The sequence below is a fragment of the Anopheles ziemanni genome, chromosome 2, assembly GCF_943734765.1.
Source record: "Anopheles ziemanni chromosome 2, idAnoZiCoDA_A2_x.2, whole genome shotgun sequence".
Lineage (NCBI taxonomy): Eukaryota > Metazoa > Arthropoda > Insecta > Diptera > Culicidae > Anopheles > Anopheles ziemanni.
In genome coordinates this window covers 4,465,099-4,477,140 of record NC_080705.1, presented here as the reverse complement: position 1 = coordinate 4,477,140, position 12,042 = coordinate 4,465,099, and the positions used below count along the sequence as shown (strand labels likewise).

General features: G+C 47.7%; 1 protein-coding gene across 2 annotated transcripts in view; it reads left to right on the top strand.

Moving 5' to 3' along the window:
- Positions 1-9,675, top strand: part of LOC131281640 (aromatic-L-amino-acid decarboxylase) — a 160,719-nt gene extending 151,044 nt beyond the window's left edge. The window contains exons 1-5 of one of the 2 annotated variants that reach the window (XM_058310986.1): positions 4,708-4,861; positions 5,094-5,179; positions 7,752-7,986; positions 8,059-8,308; positions 8,383-9,675. In XM_058310986.1, the coding sequence (XP_058166969.1) occupies positions 4,838-4,861; positions 5,094-5,179; positions 7,752-7,986; positions 8,059-8,308; positions 8,383-9,254 (1,467 nt within the window). In that variant the 5' untranslated portion in view covers positions 4,708-4,837 and the 3' untranslated portion in view covers positions 9,255-9,675. Of the gene's footprint in view, positions 1-4,707; positions 4,862-5,093; positions 5,180-7,751; positions 7,987-8,058; positions 8,309-8,382 lie in introns of those variants that run through there. The other variant, XM_058310987.1, reaches the window with a different exon arrangement.
- The last annotated feature ends 2,367 nt before the right edge of the window (positions 9,676-12,042 follow it).

The following is a 12,042-nucleotide window of genomic DNA, read 5'->3' as shown; positions in this document are numbered from 1 at the left end:
GTACACTGTTGAAATTCCTAGAGAAAATACAAAACCCATCAAACCGGCTGGGGAATGTCTTGTCCGGAATGGGGAACATGGGCTGTGAACATAAAAAATTAAATACATAAACCTGTTCACATTATGCGCTGGCCTTGCAGGTGCAGGAAAAGTTTCATTGTCAATCGCTTACTTCAAGTGATCAACCATCTAGCAACTTGGTTGCATAAGTTTCGAAGGATATTGAAAGAGAGGGAAAGAGAAAAGTGTTAGGTTTCGACGGGCAAACATCCAAGAAGCCGTGGTTATTTCCTTTCCATAATCTCAGAACCATTCAATCCGTGTGCAAGACGTTGTTTAAATCTTTCCCCATAAAAGTGTTGGCAATGAAACCGAGTCTACCCGAGTATGTGCGCAGTTCGTGGACCTTCCGGTTTCTTTGCCTTGCGCTGCCGGTGTTCATAAATCTTCAAACCGGAAAAGGACTACATGGTAAGGTGAACTGTATCGACTATCCGCAGGTAATATTTGTGATAAGTGCTAGTTTGCTACTAAGTCGATTGTTCGAGAAAAATGTCCGCTTCTACGAAGACAAGACCGAGAAGAATCCTGAAGCATTCAAATCCGAAGTTTTCCTGATTGATTTTGCTAAGGTAGGATTCATCGAGAGGTTTGGAATCCCATGCGGATTGCATTTGCAGATGCTTGAACAGTACTTTTTCGGAGAGCTTATATTTTTCATCGCTTTTCTCCTTAGATACTTGCGCATACTGTCCTCTGTGATTTATCACTGAGATTGATCTGGTTTCCGTTACAGTGGTTTTTACTTTGGATCCATCGAAAGAATGTTTTGGTAAGTTGCATAAAGGTTCAACATCTTTCAATATCAGTGTAGACCAGTAATATTTCCCATAATATTTTGATCTCAGTTGCCTTTAGCGCTTAGTTCAATCTAAGCAGCGGATCGTAAGGTTATTTCGCTAAAACAATACGTTATTTATAGAATTTTTCTGCTTCTTTTCTGTAATCTTTCTATCTATTATCTCTTTATCTACTTACAGACAACTCTTGTAAAACTTTTACTATATGGGGTGAAGGATTTTTCGACGTTTCGCCCGTTTTACTTGGAGTTAGTTGCACTTTCTAGCTCTACGAAAGGTCTATTGTTTTTACGTATTTTTGCTGCGTTGGCAATACTTAATTCGGTTGAGAGATTTTTTGGGCTGCAGCTTGAACCAGCCAACTCGTATAACGTCAGGTAACATTCTTTGCCAAATTGTAGATGTTTATCCTCCTGTTGACAATGTATGGGGTGATGTATTTTTCAGGAGTCATACAGCGCCAGTGGATCCTCCGGTAAAGGAAGAGCTAACACTGTTAGCAGATAAAACAAATATCAAAAATCTTCCTCCTTCAGCATGACCTCTTCGATATCGATCTTAGTGGCGCTTGTGCTGAGTTGTGTGTCGAAAAATTCAATATTCGTGACAACCGGATCTGCGCCGCTTGCGGTCACTGGCTATGGTCAGAAAATTCAGCTGGTCTTCGTTCTAAGCTCTACCGCGCTTTGGCTTTCAACCTGTCGCGTTTTCCCGCCCCGTGTTCGACGAAGGCTTCCCCAGGTGGTGCAAATGTTTGCCGAAACGATTCTAAATCTTCTAGCAATCGAAATTGTCCGTTACAATATCTGGTGTCCTATCCGGGGTATGATACAATTGAGAAGTTTTTTGCAGAATGCTCCCAAAATCAATACACAAGATGATTCAACCATGTCATCCGAAGTGGTGCCTGCCATTTGTGCATTTATGGCGTTCCTTTACACTGCCATTGGAACCGGACACTGGGAGCAGTGGTTGCGTTGGACCGGAAATGGGCTGCAAATGATACGACAGAAAATTTTCGGACCTACATCGATGGAAGTTAAAGAAATGGAAACTTTGAATCAGATGAGCCAGACATCAGATCCCACGGTTGAAAATGCTTTTCCGGTTCGAAGGCGGAATCGCACAAGATCTCGACGAAGAATGCCACGAACCATGCGTACGAGATCGATGACAAGAAACCGAATTTAAAAAATAACTGTAGTGTGAACACTATTAGTATATTTTTGAAAAAAATATTATATAAACCTTTTCACTCATATTTAGTATATTTTTAAAATGTTAAAGATATTTGGAAGAACTAAATCAAAGAACCACTCAAGTGAATGGTAGATTCGAAAACGGTCATGTCTACTGTTTGCGTGGATTGGGTGAGATTTATATTTATTCTTCCACACTTGCACTTGAATCGGATTTTCCGACAACATCGGGGTCGTCCATTGGCATCCTAACTGATTTCCACTTCATTCATATGGATGCGATGCGATGGGCTTTACTACCCGCATCATGGCAAGTGTTTCGGGCCCTTTTTCTAGCAAGAAACCCCTCGGCCGTTCTCATTGTTCCACGCGTTTTCTCTCCACCCTGCCCCGGAGCTTAAGTATGTGCGTGTTGAATGGCCGAAGGACGGCTGCTCGTGGCACATATTATGGTGGCCCGCTCAGCATGCTTGCGTCCTCGAACTAGAACCCAACGGCTAGACGATTGTATGGCACATTTCTCACCCGATCTATCGGGTCGAGAACGAGTGAATGGAGCCTTCGTTGTTCGTTTCTGACCGCTGCGGTGCATGCATTGCAAATAGTCATCCTCGTAATGTGCAGCTATTAACGATTTTGGCACCTTAACGCTCATATCATCTAAATAGGATAATCACTGTCCAAATTATGAACTCTTCCTCAGGAACGGGTTTCCTTAATGAAGTCCATTTTCGTGCTAGACACCTGTTAACCTGTCCAAAATGTAAAGAGAAGGCAACAGGTGAGGCCAGAATGGGTGAGCGAGCACGAGTGAGCAGTGAGAGTTCACTAGCTCGTAGTACTTCGCGCGAACACGATTCCACGAAGTGCGAGTTTAAAAGCTCGCGACGGCCATCGTCCGGCTTCAGTCGACGACAAACGGCGCGTACGGACGGATTTCAGTCAAACTGTCCACTGCTTTGTAGTGTGCCTCAGGAAAAATACACTGCAACGGTTGCAGTATATTTAAACGACAAAGAAAAAACCCACTCCAGCATTCATTCATCACGAAAAGCAGCTACATCGGAAAAGCGAAAATCAGTGCCACGTTTTCCCTCCTCGAATATCCTGCTCCTGCCGTCGTCCGTGGTGTGTGCCGTTGTTGGTGGGGTTCAAGCAGTGTTAAAACCACTTGTTGCCACTTGTCCCGTTCTGGTACGTTGTGCGTGTGACACGCCGAGAGTGTATGTGCGCCAGAGACTGGAAGTGGAAGTACAGCTCTTCGCCATTATCCTTCCATTAGTGTGTGACTTTAGCCTCAAATGTGATTCCTTTTCACGCTCCAATAAATCATCGCGCGCGTTTTCCCTTTCTCGTGTTTTCAGTGTATTCCGGTGGATCAAACTACGTCTCGTAGCAGTTCTAAAGTGTTAAAAAGTGTCTATTTAAATCGTAAGTAACCTACGAATTCCTACAGTTACTCATCTATTTCTGACTTTGGTGATGGGGAAACCAGATTTTCTGTCGTTAATGTATGTCTCTGCCCATTTGGAAGTGCATGTTTTAGTGTAGCCAACGGACAGCAAGGACAACCGGTTTGGTGGGTATTCGAATACAACGTTTTCAGACATTTGCTACCTGGCAACATTCTGCGATTGGATTGGAATTCTTCCGCTAAACTGGTTCCTGCTTCCGCTGCACCCTTTGCCGGTCACAGGAAAGAACGTTGGATTCTCTCCACCCTCCCCACCTCGTCACGTGGTACCAATAACCTGTCGGGGCCATGGGATGGATTTCGATCACGATTTCACGTTCGCTTTCACGAGCGTCTGTTCGGGGTGACCTTAGAACGGCGGTTGCAAAAGTGATTGGCTTTTGGCAACGTATGGGGTAACCTCCTGCTGTGTGAGGGTAAGGGGAGGTTTAAAAAATTGGAGCCTGCTCTTGTTCTTGAGCTATTTCCACTGCTTTTTTAAAGATTTCTTTTGGGGAGTTTTGACACCCAAAATGGAACCGTTGGCCATGGTTCTCTCAGAATGTACTGAATAGAAAGGAAGCAGTGAAAGAAATTACTATTGCCATGGGAGTCACTTCAAGGGAAACACCGTAATGGGAAGGGAAGCGAGGTTAGAGAACAGATCCATCTAGTCTATCGCTTGTTTGACGTTCAACGAAAGGGTTTGTATGATTATTTAATCACTTCACAACGAGGAAGCTGTTACGCATTGAATTATCGATGCAGCATAAACAAGCGTGATACACAATCACAAATTGCTAAAAATAAGAAAATAAAACAGTCATTCAGCGTCGTGATAAGCAATCAATGCCAGGCGGTTTTATTGATAGCCGATTTTGCTCGTCAGTTGATAATAACATTTCAACAGGTGGCCCTACTCGAAGATGCATCTAGGCAATGACGCTAGAAACATGCGAAACCCTAACGTTGAAAACTGGCTAGAATAACTCAATTATTTTGTGTACCGCTCTTCGAGCATCAGGATCATTCTCATGCCATTAGAAGATAAATTCAATTAAACTTCGTCGAACTGGGAGCCCTGCTTTTCATCGCCTGGCAACGGTACCGAGCAAATTAGGGCCTTTATTGTACGATGGCAACACTATCGATATGATTCGATTTAAAATGGTGTGCCTAAGCCGAACGAAGGTGCCCTACAACTTTTTTAGTATCTCCCCGGGAGTCCTTGCGTCTGGCACGTTTGGAAAGCACTTCTTTTTGCCATTGTGTCTGTGTCTGTGTTTGTTTAAATTTTGATTTTACAGTCGTTTGAACAAGACAAAATGCCGGTTCCGAGTGAAAAACGAGTAACTATCCCGAACCTCCTTCTACTAACCATAACTACTAATGTATTTTATATTCGTTTATGCACGTTTTTCACTAACTCGACCCACGCACCTCTTCTCACTAACAACTAAAAAGAAAAATGGACAAAATGTTCGAACTCCCTTCGGTTGTAAGTATAACAAAAACTAACATCATTTAACAAGGTAGAAAATCACCTGCCATGAATTATAATATTTTTTCTTTCCCCAACAGACCGAAATGCAGGCCCCGGAGTTCAAGGACTTTGCCAAGGAGATGGTCGACTACATCGCCAACTATCTGGAAAATATTCGTGACAGGTAAGGGCCATTTTTTGTATAGGACCGGTGGTGTTCTTTGCTGACGCCTAGAAGAAGTGGGCAAATGAGACCGAATGGATGTGTGTGTCTGTCTGCTGGATGCCGCCTCCACGCCTAACACGATGAAGAGTACGTCATTTGCATAGTGATGGCGTGGATTCCCCCATACGCGAAGTGTGCCATCCCCGGGAAGTACCAGATGATAGACAGTTAAAACCGGTCGCTGTGATTCACCGAACTGGTATTACTGACCTATCGTAAATCACCCCCGGGGCATCCAGCATCAAAACCCTCCTGAAGTCATGGGCTTACCACGTTGATAAACTTCTTCTGAATTGATATGCTTCGGTTGAATGCACTTCGCAGTCACACACACGTGCACGAGTGCGTTGCTAAACTGATTGATCAAGCTCACGTAATAATAATTTGCACCGAACCGCGGCCTGTGGCCGGCACTTTCGACCGTTTCGAACCGGCGAGATTCAATCGAGAGTGACGCGGGAGTGTAAATTATTAACAATCACCGATCAAGGCCAGCGATTTCTGGGTTCCTTCCCCTTCCCACCCTCCGGTGCTGTCCGCCACCGCGGTGGCGATGGCCAACAAAATGAAACCAGTTGTTTGATGAGCGTGTCATTTTTCAAACGTTTTGTGGGAAGGGCAAACATGGTGGCCACCCCGGCTGGCTATTTTTTTTTCGCTTTCCTTCGGACAAAAACTAAAATCCCTAGAGTATAATATCTGAGTCACGGTGAAGGAGACTTTGTTAAAACCTTCCGAAAAAAAAAAATCAACCCACATCCGGGGGACGGCTTGCTGACAGATTAGTGGTTACCATTGGTTTATATTCCTTCACGGCCAGCGACCGCTTTCTCACAAATTCAACTACCACAGTGCTACATTGACGTGCCCCAAGGTTAGATTCTGCTGAAGCAGTTTTGTCCTACGATTTTGTCGCTCTATCCACATCTAGGTTGAGGTTTACCTCAGATTGAGAAGCTGTACAGCACACACAAAAAAAAAGAAACATCCTTCCTGACGAACGGTCAGATTCTATCGATAAGTGAAATGAAGAACCTGTCCGGTGGATTTGCTACATTCCTTACGTTGATACGGATGATTAACAACAGATATTCAAGGCCACCCAATCGTCGAGGAATGAAGATGGATGGAGACCGGTATCGACTAGACAAAAAGTGACAAGCTGAGCTTTTCTGTATAGTGAGCACCAAGTCCAGGGTTATGAAACGGTGTACGAAGGTGTCATGCACACGGAAAACGAGAATTTAACCGGTCGGCAGCATAATTACACTTGTCTGGTTGGTCAAAGAATGTGTGCGGCCTACAACTATTGGAATTCGAAAGATTTCCTTCGATCACCTGGACCCGTACAGATTGATGAACGTCAATTAAAATTCCAGTGGGTTTTTCGCAAAAAAAAGTTTTAAAATATTCCAACAGGTTTGTCCAAGTACAGGTCTGCTCGGAAGATATGAAATAGTTTACAGGATGATGATCTATGGCAGCGATTCTCAATGTTTTCACATCATGGCAACTTTTTTAAAGGAAATAGAACTTTCGGGCACATCGTTGGAGAATCGCTGACCATGGATTTCTTAATGTGAAACATAGCCTACCTTGTGCTAGGTCATGATCATATGAAATCACAGTTGATCATGATCGTAGAAATACATGAACAAAATTAGTGTTCCATGGTCTACTTAGATCGTCAATCAAATTGTGACATTTTGTTCACGATTCAAAGTCGCAACGAAATCTGGCATGGCTGTTGCCATAGAGACCACCATAGAAAAACGTGACGAGTATTGAAACCTGTTAAACGTCGAATGAAACAAATGAATATTAAATGCATCCATCAGAGCTTCGAATACGAAGCGCGATAACTAACCTCCGACACGAACTGATCCTGATCTGCCTGGTCAAGTTCAAACCTCCTGTTACTTTTTCGATTTGTTGAGTTAAACATTTTGTCCCACGGTTCACTGGATTGGCCTGCAGTGAGCAGGAAGGTAGTAGTGGGGTCCAAAATCAAGATGAAGGTCTGCGCGAAAACAGAAAGCTAGACAACATAAATTTATCCCCTCCTCTTGAAGGCGAGTAGAATTGTGCAAACCACGACCGCCACGTCAGTATGTGGTAGCAATTAAACTTGGCATACAACCGAGCGAGAAGGTGGCCAAAGGGTGACGGCTAGAGGGGGTATTCGTGAGGCTCGGCCAAGCGTCATAAATTGGCGTATTGCTCAATTCCCAAAGCCACACAGTGTTGCTTGTTGGCTTCGTGGTGTTGCTGTGTGGGGAGATCCGCGGTAGGTTTTGCTTTAAATACACCTACACCATTGTCGGACATGCAACATGACCCACTCTCCGCATTGCACCGTCCCCTTTTCCATGTTGATCATTTGAACATGACCTGGATGTAACACCTGCGGTACTTTAAGATGCACATATAAACTCCAACGGTTAAACGGCAACGGTTTCCGACGTCCTTCAACTGAATTCTCCATGATCCAATGTGATGAAATCTGTATCTATCTGTGTTTCTTCTTAAGGCGAGTTCTGCCGACCGTACAGCCGGGATACCTGCGGCCACTGATTCCCGATGAGGCGCCCCAGCAGCCGGACAAGTGGGAAGATGTCATGGCCGATATCGAGCGTGTCATCATGCCCGGTGTCACGCACTGGCACAGCCCGAAGTTCCACGCGTACTTCCCGACCGCCAACTCCTATCCTGCGATCGTGGCCGACATGCTTAGTGGTGCTATCGCTTGCATTGGATTCACTTGGGTTAGTAATCAAGCGGATGTGAATAAAGATAATTTAGATTTTAATCACTTTTCTTTCTGGATCCTCTTTTAGATCGCTAGCCCCGCCTGTACCGAGTTGGAGGTTGTGATGCTCGATTGGTTGGGCAAGATGTTGGATCTGCCAAAGGAGTTCCTGGCATGCTCCGGCGGACAAGGTGGTGGTGTTATTCAAGGTACGGCTAGTGAAGCCACCCTGGTCGCACTGCTCGGTGCTAAGGCGAAGACGATGAAGCGCGTCAAGGAGGAACATCCGGACTGGGACGACCATACGATCGTGTCCAAGCTGGTCGGATACACTTCCAGTGAGTAACTCTCCCGAACAGGTATCCGTTCGATCGCGGGTTGAATTTATTCGACGATTAATTCACACTTTCAGACCAATCTCATTCGTCCGTGGAGCGAGCGGGTTTGCTTGGAGGAGTTAAACTGCGTGGGCTGAAAGCTGATGAAAATCTGAAGCTACGTGGCGAAACGCTCGAAAAGGCAATCAAGGAAGATCTGGACGCGGGTTTGATTCCGTTCTATGTGGTGGCCACCCTTGGTACGACGAACACTTGCGCCTTCGATCGCCTGGATGAGATCGGCCCGGTGGCCAATCGCTACAACGTGTGGGTGCACGTCGATGCCGCTTACGCCGGTTCGGCCTTCATCTGCCCGGAGTACCGTTACCTCATGAAGGGTATCGAGACGGCCGACTCGTTCAACTTTAACCCGCACAAGTGGATGCTGGTCAACTTCGACTGCAGTGCCATGTGGCTGAAGGAACCGTACTGGATCGTGAACGCGTTCAACGTGGACCCGCTCTACCTGAAGCACGACATGCAGGGCTCCGCTCCGGACTATCGTCATTGGCAGATCCCGCTCGGTCGTCGCTTCCGTGCGCTGAAGCTGTGGTTCGTGCTCCGTCTGTACGGCGTGGAGAACATTCAGGCACACATCCGTCGTCATTGCGCGTTTGCCAAGCAGTTCGAAGCGCTGTGCGTCGCCGACGAACGGTTCGAGATCTTCGGTGAGGTTCAGATGGGGCTGGCGTGCTTCAAGTTGAAGGGCTCGAACGAGCTGAACGAGGATCTGCTGCGACGCATCAACGGCCGTGGCAACATCCATCTCGTGCCGTCCAAGGTGAACGACGTGTACTTCCTGCGTATGGCCGTCTGCTCGCGCTTCACCGAGCCTGCCGATATTGATTTCTCGTGGAAGGAAGTTGCTGCCTCCGCCGACGAGCTGCTGGCAGCGCAGAAGAAGTAAACACAGACACTGCTCTCATTCCGATCTGGACACTCGTACCGGTCGTGTGCCGAGTGTCCTTATGCTGCAATCATCGAAAGAAATCTTCCTGTTTTCCGTTAAGTTTTTACTCGTACGACACTTAATTTATTTTATATTGCGAGCGCAACTCGATACACGGTAGTGAGCATGGAACATGTGCCCCCGTTACCCTCGCATCAGGATGCGTCAATACATCTTATTCCTATTGATACACCGTACAGCATTATACAGGGACCAGGGGAATCTTTGGGGAGAGACAGAATGGGCTCAAATTCGCGTGGCAATAATACCCTGCAGAACAATAACTTTACAATGAACGATGAGTGTGTTAGCAATCATGTTGATGTTCGATGTGTATTTGTAGCTGTTGAGCTGATGCAATAAAATTTTAAGCATACTATTAACTTCTTCTTCTTCTTCACTGGCCCGCTCGCAGTTGAGCACGTCGTGCTGACATGGCCTGGTCACCAATCGTTCTCCAGGTAGCTCGGTCCATGGCTGCAGCCCTCCAACCCCGGTCGCATCCGATGTCTCGCAGGTTCTGCTCCACTTGGTCCATCCACCGAGCTCGCTGAGCTCCTCGTCGTCTCGTGCCGGGCGGGTCGCTGGTGAGCACCTTCTTGGTGGGGCATGAGTCCGGCATCCTCATGACATGCCCCAACCAACGGATCCTGCCGGCCTTCGCCACCGTCAGGATGTCCGGCTCGCCATACAGCTCAGCTAACTCGTGGTTCATTCTTCTCCTCCACACGCCCTGCTCGTACACACCGCCAAAGATAGACCGGAGCACGCGCCGCTCGAAGACTGCGAGAGCGTTAGCGTCCTCCGTGAGCAGAGTCCAAGATTCGTGCCCATAGAGAACGACCGGTCTAATCAGCGTGCGGTATATGGCACACTTAGTGCGTGGGAGAAGCCATCTGGACCTCAGGAGTTTGTGGAGGCCATAGTAGGCACGATTCCCCTGAACAATGCGCCTCCGGATTTCACAGCTCACGTTGTTGTCCGGAGTTACGACAGTGCCGAGGTAGCAAAACTCCTCTACTACCTCAAGTTCGTCGCCGTCGACTGATACACTGCTCCCCAGCCTGGCTCTGTCACTGTCAGAGCCTCCGACGAGCAGGTACTTTGTTTTCGTCGCATTGATCATTAGTCCAATCCTTGCGGCCTCGCGTTTCAGTCTGGTGTACGCCTCGCACACCGTCCTTGTGTTCCGCCCGATGATGTCGATGTCATCCGCGAAACCGAGGAATTGGAGAGAGCGGGTGAAAATCGTGCCACGGATGTCGAAGCCCGCGCTCCTCATGACACCTTCAAGAGCGATGTTGAATAGAAGGCAGGAGAGTCCATCACCATGCCTCAGACCCCGATGAGATTCGAACGAATCCGACAGCATGTTTGAAATTCTCACCTTACACAGCACCCTCTCCAAAAAAAAAAAAAAAAAAATTGTGGCTTCTAACAGCCGAACCAGCTTCTCGGGAAAGCTGTACTGCCGCATGGTCTTCCATAGCTCCTTCCTGTCTATGGTGTCGTAGGCCGCCTTGAAGTCGATGAAGAGGTGGTGCGTCGGGATCTGGTGCTCTCGGCACTTCTGGAGGATCTGCCGTAGAGTGAAGATCTGGTCGGTGGTGGATTTGCCTCCAACAAACCCAGCTTGGTAGCTTCCGACGAAATCTGTAGCAAGGGGCGCGAGTCTGCAGAAGAGTATCTGGGATAGGATTTTGTAGGCAGCATTGAGAACTGTGATGGCTCGAAAGTTGTCACATTCCATTCTGTCACCCTTCTTGTACACTGGGTGGATGACACCCAGCTTCCAGTCCTCCGGTATCCTTTCCTGCTCCCAGATTTTCACAATTAGCTGGTGCATACTGACGGCAAGCTCTACCGAATCCATCTTGAATAGTTCTGCCACCAGCCCATCGCTGCCAGCTGCTTTGTTCTGTTTCAGCTGCTTGATGGCACTAGTGACTTCGTCCAAGGATGGTGGGAGCACGTCGTCATCTACCTCCTGGCTAATGTGCTGCTCAGTTCTGCCTGCGCCGCTGCTGGACTCCCCTAATTCCGCTCCGTTCAGGTGTCCGTTGAAGTAGCACTTCCACCTTTCGATCACCTCTCGCTCGTCCGTAAGAATGTTGCCCTCCTCGTCACGACACATTGCGACGTTTGGCGTGTAGCCGCCTCGTGTCTTCTTCAACATCCTGTAGAACTGGCGAGTATCCCTCGACTGAGTTAGCTGCTGCATCAGTTGTTCATCCGACTCCTCGAAGCGGCGCTTCTTGCTCTCGAAGAGCCGGGTTTGCTGTGTCCTCAGTCGTTTGTAGTGTTCCACGTTCTGACGGGTTTCGCGCTGCAGCATTCGGGCGCGCGCTGCGTTCTTCTCGGATAGTGCCCGCCTGCACTCGTCATCGAACCACTCTTTCCTCTGGTTACGTGGCTTATGGCCCAGTGTCTGCTCGGCTGTGCTGCTGATGACTCGCTCCACCATACGCCAGTGGTCATCGAGGGACATTGTGGCGGTCGCGATGTTGTCCGGTAGCGCTTCCCCAAGCGCTGTCGCGTAGCCCTCGGCAACAGCAGGTGTTCGCAGTGTTTAGGCGTGGGGTAGGCCGGTGACGCAGTGAGTTGACAGCGCAGAGCTTCTGCCGTAGCTTCACCATAACCAGGAAGTGGTCCGAGTCGACGTTTGCGCCCCTGTACGTACGTACGTCGATGATGTCCGAGAAGTGCCTTCCGTCTATGAGAACGTGGTCTATCGATCGAACGATCT